Source organism: Orbicella franksi, chromosome 11, assembly GCF_964199315.1.
Source record: "Orbicella franksi chromosome 11, jaOrbFran1.1, whole genome shotgun sequence".
In the NCBI taxonomy this organism is placed as follows: domain Eukaryota; kingdom Metazoa; phylum Cnidaria; class Anthozoa; order Scleractinia; family Merulinidae; genus Orbicella; species Orbicella franksi.
The window spans coordinates 23,603,562-23,619,319 of NC_138155.1; the positions used below are offsets into that span (position 1 = coordinate 23,603,562).

Below are 15,758 nucleotides of genomic sequence, written 5' to 3' on the forward strand. Positions count from 1 at the left end.
TAGTTGCCCTGTGTTTGCGGTGTAAGATGACATTTAAAAGTTCTTTTGAAATGGTTACTAAACAAACCGTACCTATGTTATTTTCTCTAGAGTAACAAACACGAAGGTCTACCTGTCAAATTTTGTTTGATAGCGAGCGTATGCAATTCCCTTCTCGGACTCGTTTGCAATATTTTATATTTTTTTTCTTTTCAGATTATCTTTCGATGCTGCTGCAGTTTACAAATTGTTTATAGATGCACCATGTTTTGGTGAAGTTTCCTTTCGGGCCCACAACTCGTCGAGTACATTGGGTGCCTCCGCTAAGAGTCTGCAACAAACGGCGATTTAATCTGGTAAGTTTAGCAAGGAAGAAAGTGCATGTTAAGGAGAGAACAATTTGACTCTTGAGGGAGGGGATCGAGGGGGGATTTGGTATAGCAATGAATGTCTTTTTTTAATTCTCTCATGCGCTAGGAATTTTTTCTCGGGACATGTCTATGCATGATAATTTTTCTCCGTACAACATGCTTTATTGGGCTCACTGAACGTACATGAATTTGTTTTGGTACTAGCATGCTTGCAATATATTTTTTTCCAAAATGACCAGACCCCTCCTCTCCCTAAAAATTCAAATGGTCCACCCTAAAGCCGCTTGAGCTGTCCACGTGATTAAACTTGCGCCACAGGATTGGCTAATCTCTAGATCCCCTAGGATTTCTGAAGCCGGGGGTTATCTGAATATAACTTGAGAGGGATTGCCTTTGACCTCTATATGGGGATCAACTCTCGTACTCTTCATATACCTTTTCCGTGAAGCCAACCACAAGTAAGAAAAGATGCAGGGTATGAGTTTTTGGAGCTGAAGATTTTAGCGTTAGCGCCTGATAACTAATGTAAGGACTTTAACTAAGGTCACTAAGGCAGTGGTAGACCTAGGGGAGGTACCAAGATTGCTTTTTTAAACCCCTGAAGCGTACGACGGGCACCCCGGTCCTTTTTATATGGGCGTTCCCCGGATTTACGCGGGCTGAATGTATCATTGTAAATACTGCTTTTGACGCCATTTTTAACACGTTTTCAAACTGATGAGGGAAAAAAAGCGAATGGTTTAGTGTACAATTCTCCCTTGTTGGCGCAAGGCGATATAAGATAATCATTTATTAAGGAGCTGTACGGGCCAAATCTTTCAACCGAACAGCCAGACTAGAGTGCCAAAATTGAACCACAAAATGTTTTTTACAGACTTTCGTTGAGCCCACAAAGAACTACATAGCCAGCGTTGAAACCACTCGGGCGCTAATAACATCTATTATTCGTGCGTTTTAGAAACAACTGGCTCAATCAGAATTAACATAATAGACTCCTATTGATATGCAAAGAAGCTTTTAATTTGGATTTTGACCAATTTTGGCCAATTTTCCACAAATCCCGAAAGCGGTGCCAAATCACCTTCAGTTTGGATTGTTGAATCTAATGGCCTTTATTTACTTTGTTAAGACCCTTGCTTGTTAACTGTGACACTTTAACGACGTAAATTAATAATACTTTAAAGAACAAACAGCAACATATTTTAAATAATACAGAAAGCACCCGCGCAGCTCTCCCACAGGGCTCAGGTATTTAGGAGCAATCTCGGTTATTACTATGGTAACGTTTCCAAAATGGCGTTCCAAAACGGCTGACAAACATATGGAGGTCTAATTCCTCCTTGAGATGGATATGTTAGATTACTGCAAGACCTATAGTATGGTAAAAAGTAGTTATGCTAACCAAGAATCTACCGATCTAAACCCTCAGGAAGTTCGACAGGCATCGACCTCGCACAATAATTACGAAAATAATGGCGACATTGTGGTTGAACCTCTGGATAGCTCGTGTTTGTCAACAAAACCCGTGGATTTATCACATTACCGCTCAGTTACACAGCTCGACAAGGAAGAAAGCCTCAATGGCGACAAGAAACTTAGCCCCTTGAAAGACGTAGCGAGGAATAAAGCAATGATATCCTCGTTGAATACGAAGACTCCACAAAGAGTGAACTTCGAATGCGAGCTGACTTTTGCTCCGAAGCTAAACGCCCTTAGCATAAAATTGGCAAAAGAACGTGGTGAAAAGGTCCGTGTTGGGACAGAGAAGAGAATCGCTAACGCATCCGATGAATTTACTTTTAAACCCAAAGTTAGTTCAAACAGTGTGAAAATCGTGCAACAGCTAAAGACAACATTTATGGATCGACAGCAAATGCATGTGGAAAAACAAAAGCGCTACGTAAGTGGAATTTCACTTGACTTTTACATTGAGGCTATTAAAGCTTTGTCAAAAGTCTTTTAGTAGTAATTTTCAGGTATTCATAGACGAAGTATCCTTATGTTAATTTAATCTTGCATAAAGCCATTTGTAAATTTTGTACAAAGATTTATCAACCTTGTACTTTTCATGTTTGCCTTCAAGCGACAAATTTTAATTATTGACTCGTGATATCAAGAAAATACTAACAAATCAAACGCTCGTTATTGATATTGTGATAGTATACTAGCGTAAAGTATTTTGCCATGTTGAGACTGTCAAACAAAGTTTAGCCTGAGCTATAACTTTAAGTACCGTGGTCTCACACGGATATTTATTGCTTTGATTTTCACGTGGATCTCATGTGAAGCTTGGGACGTTACAGAATGAAAATCATCACCAGCCAAAATAATTATTATTTTAGCCGGGGACGATTTACCTTTTTGTAATAATCATTATCTACCTTGGTGAAAAATACAAACAGGAAAATACATAGACATCAGAAACAAATAAAAAATCACAAATACAAAGCGAATCAGAAGATACAAATCGATATAGTGCCCCTCCCTCAGTATACCTGGGAAAAGCCCATGTGCTAAACGTAGAGGAAGGGCAATAAGGGCTGTGTTGATTGGTCATTAATTAACAATCACTTATTAGAAATCTTCCAAAAAGAATCTTTCCTGACTTGACGTAGGTCCTAGAGGTTTAAATACTGTATATAAATTCCTATATGTAAGTTATGTTTCAATGCCCAGTTCCCTCTGATCATTATTTGAAGTGTGGGCACCTGATTGCATCATGGTAGTTGTTTTCATACAAGGCCTTTCAAGCCTAGCCAAGGTTTTCAGAAGACACTGTCACTTTTATTGGGAGTCTCTCAATTTCATGTTTTAATTGTCTCCCCATGCAGGCTTTCATCAAGTTTTCTTGATTTAGTGTAAAACAAAACCAAAATGTAGGGAATTAACCTAAATTTGCAAAATTTTGAAGAACATGCCTCCCCAGACCCCCTAGATTCTTGCGCCTTTGACGCTTGTGATAGTGCCACAGTGCCACAGTGCCTGCCTGTATTACTTCTTAATAGAATGCACTACTTAGTTAACAATGATTTTATCTGATAATTTCTTTTATGAACACAGACCATTCAGTTGTAAGTCAGGTAAAAAGTACAGACCAAGGTAGTCTTGTGTCTTTAAATAAGCACAAATAGAGGGCAGTTTTAACACAAATGTGGGAGGCGCGGTGGCCTCATGGTTAGTGCGCTCGTCTCCGGATCGAGTGGTCCGGGTTCGAGCCCTGGCCGGGGACATTGTGTTGTGTTCTTGGGCAAGACACTTTACTCTCACAGTGCCTCTCTCCACCCAGGTGTATAAATGGGTACCGGCGAACTTAATGCTGGGGATAACCCTGCGATGGACTAGCATCCCATCCAGGGGGGAGTAGAAATTCTCCTAGGCACTTCATGCTACAGAAACCGAGATAAGCTCCGGTCTGATGGGCCACTTGGCTTGCATGCAGACTTTACCTTTACCTACCTTTAACACAAATCAATACATAAATTTGGCGCAACATGAATGTTTGGATCTTTGCTTATTTTTGTTCACAGATTGAAGCAACAATTAATAGTTCAAACCAAACCAAAGGCAAGTTCAGCCCAGTGCCAGCCGCATCCAGCAAGTCTCCAACTCGGCTTAAAAAGATTCCTAAAATCAAGGAACTAAGAAACCAATCCAGGGAGGTTAGTTGAAAAACTTCACTGTTTATTTGCATTTTCCATCCTCCCATCTTGATCCACTCCCAGAAAATATCCCTACCTCTCCCACAGAACGTTTTGTTGGTGTGAATGCCCCCCTCCCATCCCTCCGGAATTCCAGTTTTTCTCTTACTTTCCTTAAAAAATTTTGGGTTTCAAGCCTCCTCTCCCCCTTGGAATTTCCTATAATCCTCCTCAGGGTGGGTATAGATATTTCCTGGAACCATACAATGTAGAATACAATCTGCTAACTTACCATGGGAATGTGACAAACTAATTGTACTATCTCAAGGAAGGGGGGTGAACTTGGTGAGAAGAGGAAGTCCCCCATCAGTATGACAAGAGGACTCTGCAGTTCTGCTGGATAGATCTCTGTAGATTTAGAGCAACTTCCTGTATGAAACATTTGGAGAGAGAGACTTGGGAGAGAGGGGGCAAATCTTGAGTCTGTCAAGGGGGAATTTAATGAGGAGCATGAAGAGAGAAGTTACATTCTGCTTTGTTTATTTCTCGGCTAATTTCAAGATTATTTATCTATTTGTTTTATTTCTTTGTTTGTTTATCGATAGGAAGATGATCAGAAGCTATCTGAAGAGGGTTCAACCGGTTCTCCAGAAGTGTTAACATCAACATCAGCACCGGACTTGTTAACAACTCCTTCACTGGGCAAATCTGACAGCAATGACTTGAAAAGCTCACTGCAGCAATCAACTGAAAAACCTGATTTAAAGTCATTGTCATCAACTGACCTCAAAAAGACCAAATCTAATGCGAAGATCTCAGAGAATGCCATAAACAGGGCAAGTGTAGCTTATCAAAAAATCCAGGAGAAAAGTCCTTATAACCAATCACTCGAAAATTTGTACTTGAAAAAAGGCAAGAGAGTTATTAAGGCACACAAAAGGACAGCGACACATCCGCCCACAAAACCCGTTGGGGTAGAAAGTGACAATGCCAGAGGCAGCTGGGACGATAACACCAAAGTTGAAAATCCTGTAAAACAAAAGAAAACTCACTCCAGAAGTCACTCGCAGCCCGGTTCACATCCACCGGGAAAAATGAAATATGATGATCCACTGTTTGACAAAGTTAGACATGCTAAAAAAGTGGCAGAAAATGCCATTAAGGTAAGTCACAGCCACCTGTAATATTGTCTCTGGTGCTAAGTTTATGTCTGAATCAAATTACTGTTCAGGCACAGTAATTTCATGGTTAGCACACTCAACTCTGGATCGAGTGGTCTGGGTTCGGGCCCTGGCTGGAGACATTGTGTTGTGTTCTTGGACAAGACACTTAACTATCACAGTGCCTCTCTCCACCCAGGTGTAAGACTGGGTATTGGCAAATTTAATACTGGGGGTAGGCCTGCAATGGACTGGCATCCCATCCAGAGATGAATTAGAATTACTCCTAGAATAACTTAGAATTACTCCTGGTCCCTTCATGCTATGTGCAGACTTTACCTTAAATGTTTTGATCGGGAGTGGAGCAGGGTTGTTGCAAAGTTTAAAAGTATACTCAGCTTGAATGTTCGTTTTTCTCAACATTTCATTAACAGCAAAAGAAAGTTTTCATTTGTCATGGTCCATATCCAATAGTCAGAGCTGTACTACGGAAGCGAGGATATGTAGAAAAACACTACAAAGGAAACCTGTTACCCTCAAAAAACAAGAAAAATGACAGTGATGGTAGTGACAATGATTCTTGTGATAGTGGAGATGACTCTGACTGTGAAAACTTGTTGCAAAGCAAGGACAAAAGCTCAAAGACTTCTAGTAATCTTCCAGATAAATCAAGAAAGGCATCAAAGCCACAAACTAGAACTATTAATGTCCGTAAGAACAAAGCTGATGATGACGGCAGTGCTTGTGATGACAGTGACGTTGATAGCACAGATAATGAAGACTGGAATGCAGGATATGAGGGAAATGGCCCTAACTGTGAATTTAGTCTCATGGTAAGTTTTTTTTACCCTCTGTAAACTTATACTTTGCTTGACATGTTTTCATTATTGATCAAGTTGTAACATACTCCCTTTTATCAAAGAATATAATTATAACATGGTTTTCTCATAATGGACTCCTGCATAACACAGACACCTCTATATTACAGAGAAATTATCTGGTCCCAGTGAAGCAATTTAATTCATAGGATGATTGGCTACCTCTACATAAGAAGAAAGGGGTATGTTTAAAACTCGAAATGGCAAAATGAAAAAATTGCTCTTAACAATGTGGGACACGGTAAACCCTTACTTTTATTGAGAGCTACCCATTATTTTGCCATTTTGTGTTTTAAAAACACCCAGAAGGATGTAATACGAATAGTCAGGTCTGCATCTATGGTGACACAGCCTGGGCAGACCTTAGTATTTGTATTGAACAACTGGAGCCTGATAAAGAGAAATTCAATAGATGTTAATCAAGATCTTTAAGTGATCAACAAATGCAAGAAAGTTCCAGCAATTGAAATACAGTTTGTATGTAGGGTCAATTTCAAAATTTACAATAAATTTTTGGTTTGCTTCCGACTAAGAATATTATACTGTCAGCTGTTAGGTGCTACTATCTTCAGGATAATTATATAGGCTGCCAGATTGTGAGCTTCTACAATTACATGTACAAACTGACCCATCACATTCACTGTTCCCCACAGTCCAGATCTGTGCGCAATGCTGTAGCTTCATTTATTTGGACTACCAAACGTGATGATGTGGATTTCAAGTTCTTAAGAAAGGTGAGATTAAGAAAAAAATATATCCCTAACTCAAGGGTGTGACCCGTTTTTTTTTTTTTTTTTTTTTTCGGAGGTGCAAAATTTTTTTTTACAAAATGCTTACTATGGCATATAAATAGGTAACAATTGAAATACATCAATAAAACTGAACCAAACAGAAGCAAAAGCCAAGGACATGCAGTACGGATGAAGTTTCGTGACCTTTTACAAAAACATAAAAAATGGGGTTTTTATATGCACCATTTAACAGTCATTGATTAACTGGCTGTTTCTGAGAGGTTGTTTTCTCAATTGGCAGTAAGGATGCGTTGTAGAGAGGTTAAAATAAGAGTGAATGTATGGACTGTTTGCCTGGACAAAAAAAGTGATCATTGCTGCGAGGTGGCCATTAGGGAGTTTCGACTGTACAGTTAACTAACTTGACATCTGACTGCTGGTTAGTCAAGTTCACTTCCATTTTGAATTACAGGTCCTGACTTCTGTTAAGGCAGATTCTCTCCAAGAAGAGACAACTGACTCAGTTTGTGTATATCGGACATGTGTGACTGGACAATGTACTAATCACCTCTCGTGTATGACCTTTTTAATATTATTAATAATTCACTCTGGTTAATTTGCAGGACCAGATTGTTAATCACTACAGCAAAGCAAGTTCTTTCACTACCAAGGTCAGTGCAACAACAATAATAAGGTTTTGTGGTGTGGTTAGCACCTTGAAACAGAAGGCTAAAAAATTAAATGACAATAATGTTTTACCCTATCCATGCACAGAACTAACTTCTACACCAATATTTTTTAACAGTTTGGTCTCACCACAAACATTCAAAACTTGAAGTGGTATGAAGAAGCTGATCACTTCGCATTCTTCCCTCGCTCATATTTGCTTGGCTCAGATGATGAGAAAATGGATTTCATAGGTATGTCTGTAGCTGCAACCTCTCCTTGTTGTATTACTCATCTCCAGAAAGATATTTTCAAAGCATCCATACTCCCTCCCCTTGTCATGTTGAATTCCAGGCAGAATCTACTAGAATTGTTCTCAACAGTTCTGGATACGGAGTTTAATACACACAAAATATTAGGCCACTGTTTGTGTCCCTCTAAGTTAAAGATTATTCTGCCATATAGGACACCATTCAAAGAGAGAAGTGAAAGCCAAGGGTGTGGGAGATCTAGGTTGCCATGGAGACCTATAACCTCGAAGTCTATCCCAAACCAAATTGGTTTGGGAAATAAAAATAAACCAAATATTGCAAAGGCTGATAAATTGTTTCATGCATGTGCACATATCTCAGACATTGACAACTCTTCTGGAAGAGTTCAGAAAGGATCAACACACTAAAACAGGGTTTAAGGTTGAAAAGATCGTTTACCCAGACTAGAGAACTCATAATCAACTTGAGATAATTTTCTCAACTACTATCTCTTCATTGCCAGATGATTATCGTCTCACTGCTGCCATAAGCATAGTAAAGTGGGTAATCCAAAGATATGAAAATGGCAACAGTGATGAGAAACCTCATTCCAACAAAGAGCCATCGTCGCCTGACCAGGGGCGTGGCACTCCCAAAACAGCATCAAGTACACGACGCAGGGATTCTGCTAAGTCCAAAGCTGCATCCAGGGCTCCCTCTCGGGCAACTTCCAATGTAATACCCGTGAAGGCCCTCACACTTGCCCTTGAAGTGTGCCGTGACTTCCTCAGATGTAAGGGGCACTTGGATATTGATGAGCCAATCAACAAGGTCAGTGTTCTTAACATGTTTACATATAGTGTGTCCATCAGTCAATTGATTTCTGTGATTGTAGTTTCTACAGCAACAAACAGTTTTTGGGATGTGCTTCAATGCTCATCCTACCTCCTTTTCAAGGCAAAGACTGGTGAAGCTGTGAGTTGTGATGATATCAATGTTGATCATGATTATTGTCGTCGTCGTTGTTGTCATTATCATCGTCGTCGTCGTCGTCGTCGTCATCATCATCATCACCATCATTACTCTCTGTGCCAGTAGGCACAGAAGACCGCAACATAGATGTAGAACATTCTGCTTCCATTCCGCTATCTCTGGCTACTGCTATTGCAGTGTTCCATCCTGCCTGCCATCAATGATGACAGTGGCTAATTATTGGTAGTAGTTGACTTTCTTCCTGATTTATGCAGATCAAAGTTGTTTTCTCCTTTTCGGACTGAACTGACAGACTGTTACAAACTTGTACTCATCTTTACAATCCCTCACATAGCTTGAGGGCCATGAACCCCTTTGCCATAACAGCTGTCGTTGCTTTTCCACTGTAACAAATTGATATGATTAAATTAATTTTTGAACGTCAAATTACTTTCAGGGTCCAGCTATCACAGAAGATTCCTGGAAGCTTCTTGTTGACTTCTATTACCAGATCAAGAGGTGAGTTAGAGCAAAGTGCTGTTTGACATAGACTCTCAAACACCAGGGGGGAGATTAGACTGCAAAACAGTCATATTTTTTGCAAACGCAAGCAACGGTCAATATTCAAATGAAAGGTCTGGAGCGAGTGTACAAGCGGCAAGGGAGAATGAGGAGAGACACTAAAATATACGTCATTTTCTCGCCTCACACGCCCAGCGTGTGAGGCTCGCACGCTTCACCCATGAGGATCGTGCTTGCGGTGCTTCGCGCCTTCTGAAAACGTCTAAACACATCCGAAAACGACTGTTTTGCAGTGTAGGGGGAGAGAGATACTATGGATTTTCTCTATTATTGAGTATTTTACCTTAACTTATTTGTTTTCCTTGTGTTTCAGACCAGCAGTTTCATTACTCTATTCGTAATGTTATTACAATCACTGCCTGTTTTATTGAACACCTTTTATACTTTTCTGTTTCAGTCATGATGCTGTTATTGCCACTGCTTATCCTTTTCTCAAAGAGTGTCAGAACACATTGAAACAGGTGAGGTCAGCTCAAAAGAAAACATAACCAAACCAAACACAGATTACTTTTGACAGACAATATGTGATATGTGCAAATGTGGGAGACACAATGGGCTAATGGTTAGTGCGCTTACCAGGTTTGGGTCCCCAAGAGGTCATTGTGTACAACACTTTACTCTCACAGTGCCTCTCTCTAGCCACAACAGGAGTACTGTTGAATTAATTCTTTTATTCTGGGGGATAACAGTGTGATTCATGGTCTAACGTCCATCCATGGGGAAGTAGAGATAAGTTGCTCCATGCTAAAAATGAAAACTGGGCTAACCTTCAGCAGCTGTATGGGACACTTGGCCTGGCACAGACTTTGACAAATTAAAACTTATAAACAACACTTATCTGTTTTGCAGATGAGAGAACACCTTCCTCAGATAGACATAGATGGCATGAAGAACATTTGGATTGTCAAACCTGGAGCAAAGTCGAGAGGCAGAGGTAAGGCTAATAACATCAAATGCAGCCTGATAACAGTGACTCGTATATTGCTATTGGTAGGAATCCAGTCAGAAACAATATTGTCAAAGTAATTTACTTTGAGAAAAAACTAGTAATCATTTGACATCTTGATCCACATCTATTGGCGCACTACATGTCTCTCTATTGAGAAGAAAATCAAGTCAAGTAATCCATGCAAAGGATTACATAGCTATACCACTGATATGTGCTTGTGAAAGTATTTAAGGTGGCCCAGTGGTTAGTACAATGAATTCTGAATTGAGAGGTTTCAGTCCTGTGTTGTTGAATTCTTGGGCAAGAAACTTTTCCCTCACAAAATTTGTCACTGTCCACCAAGGTGCATACAGTGAATGGTTACCAGCAAAATAAATGCTGTAGTAGACTAGCTAGCTGAACCTTCCAATGGATGTAAGGGCCGGATCAATGCACCACTAGGCTATATAAAACAGAATTTTGAGTCTGCATTTACATTTTCTGCATGCAAAACATGCCTATGAAGGTATCAACATGCATTCCTCCCCTTATCAGTGCCCCCCCCCCCCCAAATTCTTCTTAACTTTCTCCAGTGTAATAATTCTCTAAATATATGCCATTGCTTATTTTGTCTTTTATTTTTCCTTCTGCTAGGTATTATGTGTATGGATCGCCTGGATGAAATTGTGAAGCTTGTGGGCAGCAATGCTGTGGGAAACAAGGAAGGTCGCTTGGTTGTCCAGAAGTATATAGGTAATGTAGACACCTGAAAAATGCCAACATGCAAGAAGAGTGTAGAAGTTGGCAAAACTTTAGGACTGATGTCAGTCTTGACTGGGTCTCTGCTGTTGATGATCTCCAAGGATCTTCAAAGAGCTAGTCTCACTAGAATCTTTGAGGATCCTATTGTGTAAGGTTATCCATACCCCTCCCACAAGAACGTTTTTTGCTTTGAACCCCTACCCCCTTCCCAATTCTCCTTGAAATTCTCTTTTTGGTTCACACTTTCCTTTAAAAGTTTGGGCTTTTGAGACCCACTTCTCACTTAGAATTTCCAATTACCCTCCTTGAGGTAGGTATTGATTTTTGGGGGGGAAACACACAATCTGGATCAGTAAGGACAGGTAAGGATCTTGAAGGATCTTCAAACATATTGCTAGGATCTCTACATTTGTAAATATCTTGCCAAATATCTTCAAGGGTCTTGCCAGACCTTTATGGATCATATTCTGGGACTTCCAAAGACTTCACTGAAGATCTCTGCTGAGGTCTTTGTAAGATGTTCATCATGTCAAGTCTAATTTAAGTCCTTGAAGGATCTTTCAAGACTTTCAAAAACCTGCAAGGACTTTAATCAGGGTGACAACCATTTCATTATAGTAGGTGTAACATCAGATTCAGAGTAGTTCCTGGCTCATTTGTTCGTGTAACAACTGAGAAAAAAACATTATGACCTAGATCACAGCTGGTCTCCTTTAAATCTCTCATTCTTTTCGCTTTTTCTACAGAAAAGCCATTGCTAATCTATGGTGTGAAGTTTGACATCAGACAGTGGTTTCTTGTGACTGACTGGAATCCCCTGACACTGTGGTTCTACAAGGTAGACATATGTATAGACATAGATGCAGCAATTGTTTTTGGACAGTTCTGTCCAAGGGGGAAAGGCATATTGAGGTTAGTGCCATGTGAACCACCAACCCGTGAGACAATGCCAGACCACAACACTGTGAACTCCATATCTTTAACATCCCCTGCTAACCATGTAACACAGAAGATGCAGGAGATGGGTCCTACGATTTATCGTCCTTAAATCCAAGGAGACTTGAACGTCTAACCAGTTGTAGATGTAGTTTTGATTTTGCTAAAAGAAATTTTCATTTAAGCAGGGGACCCAATCCCAGGGATCACCCACTACCCCTAGGAACAAGTCACATCAATGGCCCTTAAAACAATAGATAATAGGTCACACCTATCCCATTTGTCCTAGAGTAACAGGGGTTTCTTTCAGGGCTGGGTACCAGGTAAATTGACTGGCTGTGACAAGGTTTTTGCCTGCCTGGTTTGATCATCTAGAGGAAAATTTTTCCTATACAGAAGTTCAGTTCGAAAAGTTTTTCCCTCCTTTGAAAACCAGTTGCCCTAATGCTTAAAAGGTTAATTAAGAAAACCCCTGAGATAACAATAGAAGCAGCGTAGTTTTCATAGATGTTCCACAAACGTGGTGCCGTACTGAAGACCAGGAGAAGGGGAGGAGGAGAGGGAGTGGAGGGATTGTCTTGAATTTGGGTGGTGGTGTGTCATTTGCTTCTCTGTAACTCGTTTTAGGTCTATCCAGGATGACATTCTAGTCTTTAATTCACATGAGCACTCAACATGGTATTGTAAATTAACTTCAAGTCACCTGGAGTAACATTGCTCATTTTCATATTTTTTCAGGATTGTTACATAAGATTCTGCAGTCAGAACTTTTCTCTGGAAGACTACCACATGTAAGTGTTAACCAGTAGGGGGTCCAAACATTTTGAGACTAAAGGGAGGAGGGCATGAGCCCTGACTTAAGGGAAGGGGGGCATGGGCGCCTCCTTAACATCGATCACTGTAAACAGCAACTTTGGTGTCTATCTTGTTACAAAGAGGCAAGAACATGGTTGCCTATTTCCATTTAACTTTCTAGTTCATAAGAGTCAACCACATGTAGTTTCCCCTGAAAATGTACATCATAAGGAGAATAAACAACATCTTGAAGCGATATTGTCTTAATGTACTACCAGATTCTCAAAACAGATATTGAAAAGAATGCATCGTAACTTAAGAAGAATTCATATTTTAACCTTGGCTATGAATGGTTTAATTCATACAATACTGAGTAAGACATGATTTCAATTTCTTTTTCATCTGTAGAAGCATCCACTTGGCCAACAATTCTATCCAAAAACACTTCGAGAATGGCATTCGTGACAAACGCATTCCTGATGAGAACATGTGGAGCAGTGATGATTTGAAGGCTTACCTGAAGTGAGTGATATTATATAAAGTCATCTTTTGCAACCTATTACCCTCGCATTGAAAGAAACTTCAAGGTACCAGTTTACTTAACAAGCTAACAAACAGTAACAAAACAAAAAAGGAGTCAAGGATTATTACGACTGGATGGTGAAGATGGAGAGGGATATAAAGGGAAAAAAAAGCTAAATATTAGTTACTATGGATAAGCTGTTAACTACAACTTTGTCTCTTTACTATGGCCGGTGGAGTGGCTAGCCAAAGGTAACATGAAAAATTGCAAGAAAGCGTCCCCCTCTTAATCTCTGTGTTTGGGTTTAGCTATACTTACAGCTAAAACAATTTTGTCATTGCAGAAAACGTGGTGTAGGTGAGATGTGGGAAGATGTGATCTATCCTGGAATGAAGAAAGCTGTCATCGCTGCTGCACAGTCCTGTCAGGAGATTGTGGAGTATCGCAAGGTAAAGCCTGCCTGTTAAAGTACAGCAATGTTATTTTAAACTTCAGCAACAAGGACAATTCAAGTGTTTGCAGTGTGAGTGTTCTTACTGCAAGCAAACACAGTCGTTCATGCAGCAATTAATGGTATTTCTCTCCCTTTAGAATTCATTTGAGCTCTATGGTGCTGATTTCATCATTAGTGAGGATTACAAGCCATGGTTGGTAAGTACAGTTTACCATCCTGTGTGGTGGCAATTCATTCACAATCCTTTCAAAACTGATGTTTTCTTTAGTAAAGCTATGGGTTTAATTAAAAGTACTACATAATTTTTTGCTGTTTTGCGGTCAAAATAGTGACCTACAAGGTACAGGTGCTGCGTATTTCGAATTCACACCCCTGAAAGGTTCAGTGAGCTTCCATGAACTTCAAATTGTTCGTAAAACTCTTTACTGATACTTGACATGTTTTATCTCTTAGCTGGAAATAAACTGCAGTCCTACCATGGGACCAAGCACAGCTGTCACCAGAAAGCTGTGTGCTCAAGTGTTGGAAGATACCATGAAAGGTATGACCTTGCCTTGTGATGGGACAGATAATATTTTCAGCAAAAACTAGAATTAATAAGCTTATAATTTTTCCACAGTGGTTCTTGACCGACGAGAGGACAAGAATTGTGAAACAGGAAGATATGAATTAGCTTTTAAACAGGTAATTGTCCCACCTTATTCATCTACTTTCGTATTCTTGTCGCTGGAGTAGTCTTGTGTTGTTCTTGTTATTATGTCACGTGAAAAAGCAAGGTTACCAACTTGAGCATGTTGGCAGAAATGAGAAGCGTGTAGGCATACATGTTCAAAGTCTCAATGTCTATCTATAGATTGGATATTGAGAAAATAAGGCCATTTATAACAAGTGCTAAATTTATGAGAGAATGAGGCAATGGACAAGTATTTATTGGAGTTAACTTTTAAGGCTAAGAGTTTCTACAGTCCTTGCTGAACATTAAATTTTGATGAAAAAAAAAAACAGTCATCGTAAAGGAGCTCAGTCACTGTATTTTGAGTTATTTTGGCCACTTTCAGAATTACCTTTAAGTTGAAGGAAACCTGGAAATAGTAGTTTACTAAGTTAGAAAAACACCAAAGAGATAATAATTAACCCTAAAGGACCAAGGATGGTTAAGGATGGAGAAGATTAACACGGATTGCAAACAATGAACTTGAAAAATTTTTGTTTAACTTTTCAAGATGCCGCGCAAACCGTGACATAGCTCCTTTAAGTAAATAGAATTTTTAACGTACCTGAGTGCTACAAGAACCAAATAATGAGGGTAATTGCATGTCTGTCTGTCTCTTCAGCCTCAAGTGTCAGCTCCTCCATATATTGGCATGAACATGGCAGTAGAAGGACAAGGAATACGGAAACCAACAGGAAATATGAAGAAGCACAACGAGGTGACTTCTCTTAGGGTGGTGCCCATCGGCAAAGCCAAAGACACCCCTGCAGAAGGCAGTGGTGGCAAGCCTGCATCTCTGCCTCGGCACAAAGAATTATCTCCTGAAGGTAGCACTGCTGCTAGGATTGCTTCTCTCTCTCGTCCAAAAGAAATGCGGAATATTTTGGTAAATACTTCAGGAGAAGCATTAGTGACAACAGACTCCAAATCAAGAAAGAAGCCTGAAGGTTCCTGGGCAATCGGTTGTATGTGTGCACCGCAGTCAATTCCTATAGCAACTACCTTTTGCACAACAGACAATGGAAAGTTAAAAGGACTCATTGCAAGAAGTAAAACTCGCTATTCTACCGAGGTCAATGGTGCAGCTGATACACAGCAGAGAACTCCAAGACCAATGCAAATACCCAAGGCAGTGCTGAAGTATTCCACTGACACAACTATGCGCCAGCGAGCACAACTGCCAATATCTATAGGACCAGACAGTAATGGAAAACACTTCTAAAATCCCCCAGAGAATTCTGTATATAGGGTTAGTATTGGGGTCACGCTGACAGCCCAACTGAAGGCTACTCAGCATTGTGTGACACAACTAGTGTTACCACAGATTGCGTGACAGTCATTGGTGATCTGATAAGCGGTAGAATTTTGTTCCAGGTGACCCATAGATGTCTATGTAAAAAGTTTAATTTTTGAAAACCAA

General features: G+C 40.0%; 1 protein-coding gene and 1 long non-coding RNA gene across 2 annotated transcripts; one reads left to right on the plus strand and one right to left on the minus strand.

Moving 5' to 3' along the window:
• The first annotated feature begins 1,276 nt into the window (after positions 1-1,276).
• Positions 1,277-15,683, plus strand: LOC145460425 (tubulin tyrosine ligase 3-like). The gene is made up of 20 exons (XM_081445236.1): positions 1,277-2,250; positions 3,878-4,009; positions 4,594-5,151; positions 5,583-5,981; positions 6,680-6,760; positions 7,381-7,428; positions 7,563-7,677; positions 8,198-8,505; positions 9,104-9,165; positions 9,626-9,689; positions 10,078-10,162; positions 10,811-10,909; positions 11,665-11,756; positions 12,593-12,645; positions 13,058-13,171; positions 13,516-13,621; positions 13,764-13,823; positions 14,080-14,167; positions 14,246-14,310; positions 14,961-15,683. The coding sequence occupies exons 1-20, from the start codon at positions 1,696-1,698 to the stop codon at positions 15,558-15,560; spliced, it is 3,684 nt and encodes a 1,227-aa protein (XP_081301362.1). The 5' UTR covers positions 1,277-1,695; the 3' UTR covers positions 15,561-15,683.
• LOC145460463 (uncharacterized) lies at positions 10,048-14,374 on the minus strand. The gene is made up of 3 exons (XR_014039852.1): positions 14,324-14,374; positions 13,491-13,632; positions 10,048-10,138 (listed from the first exon to the last, which is right to left on the minus strand). It is a non-coding gene; the product is annotated as an uncharacterized LOC145460463 (long non-coding RNA).
• Positions 15,684-15,758: the final 75 nt, after the last annotated feature.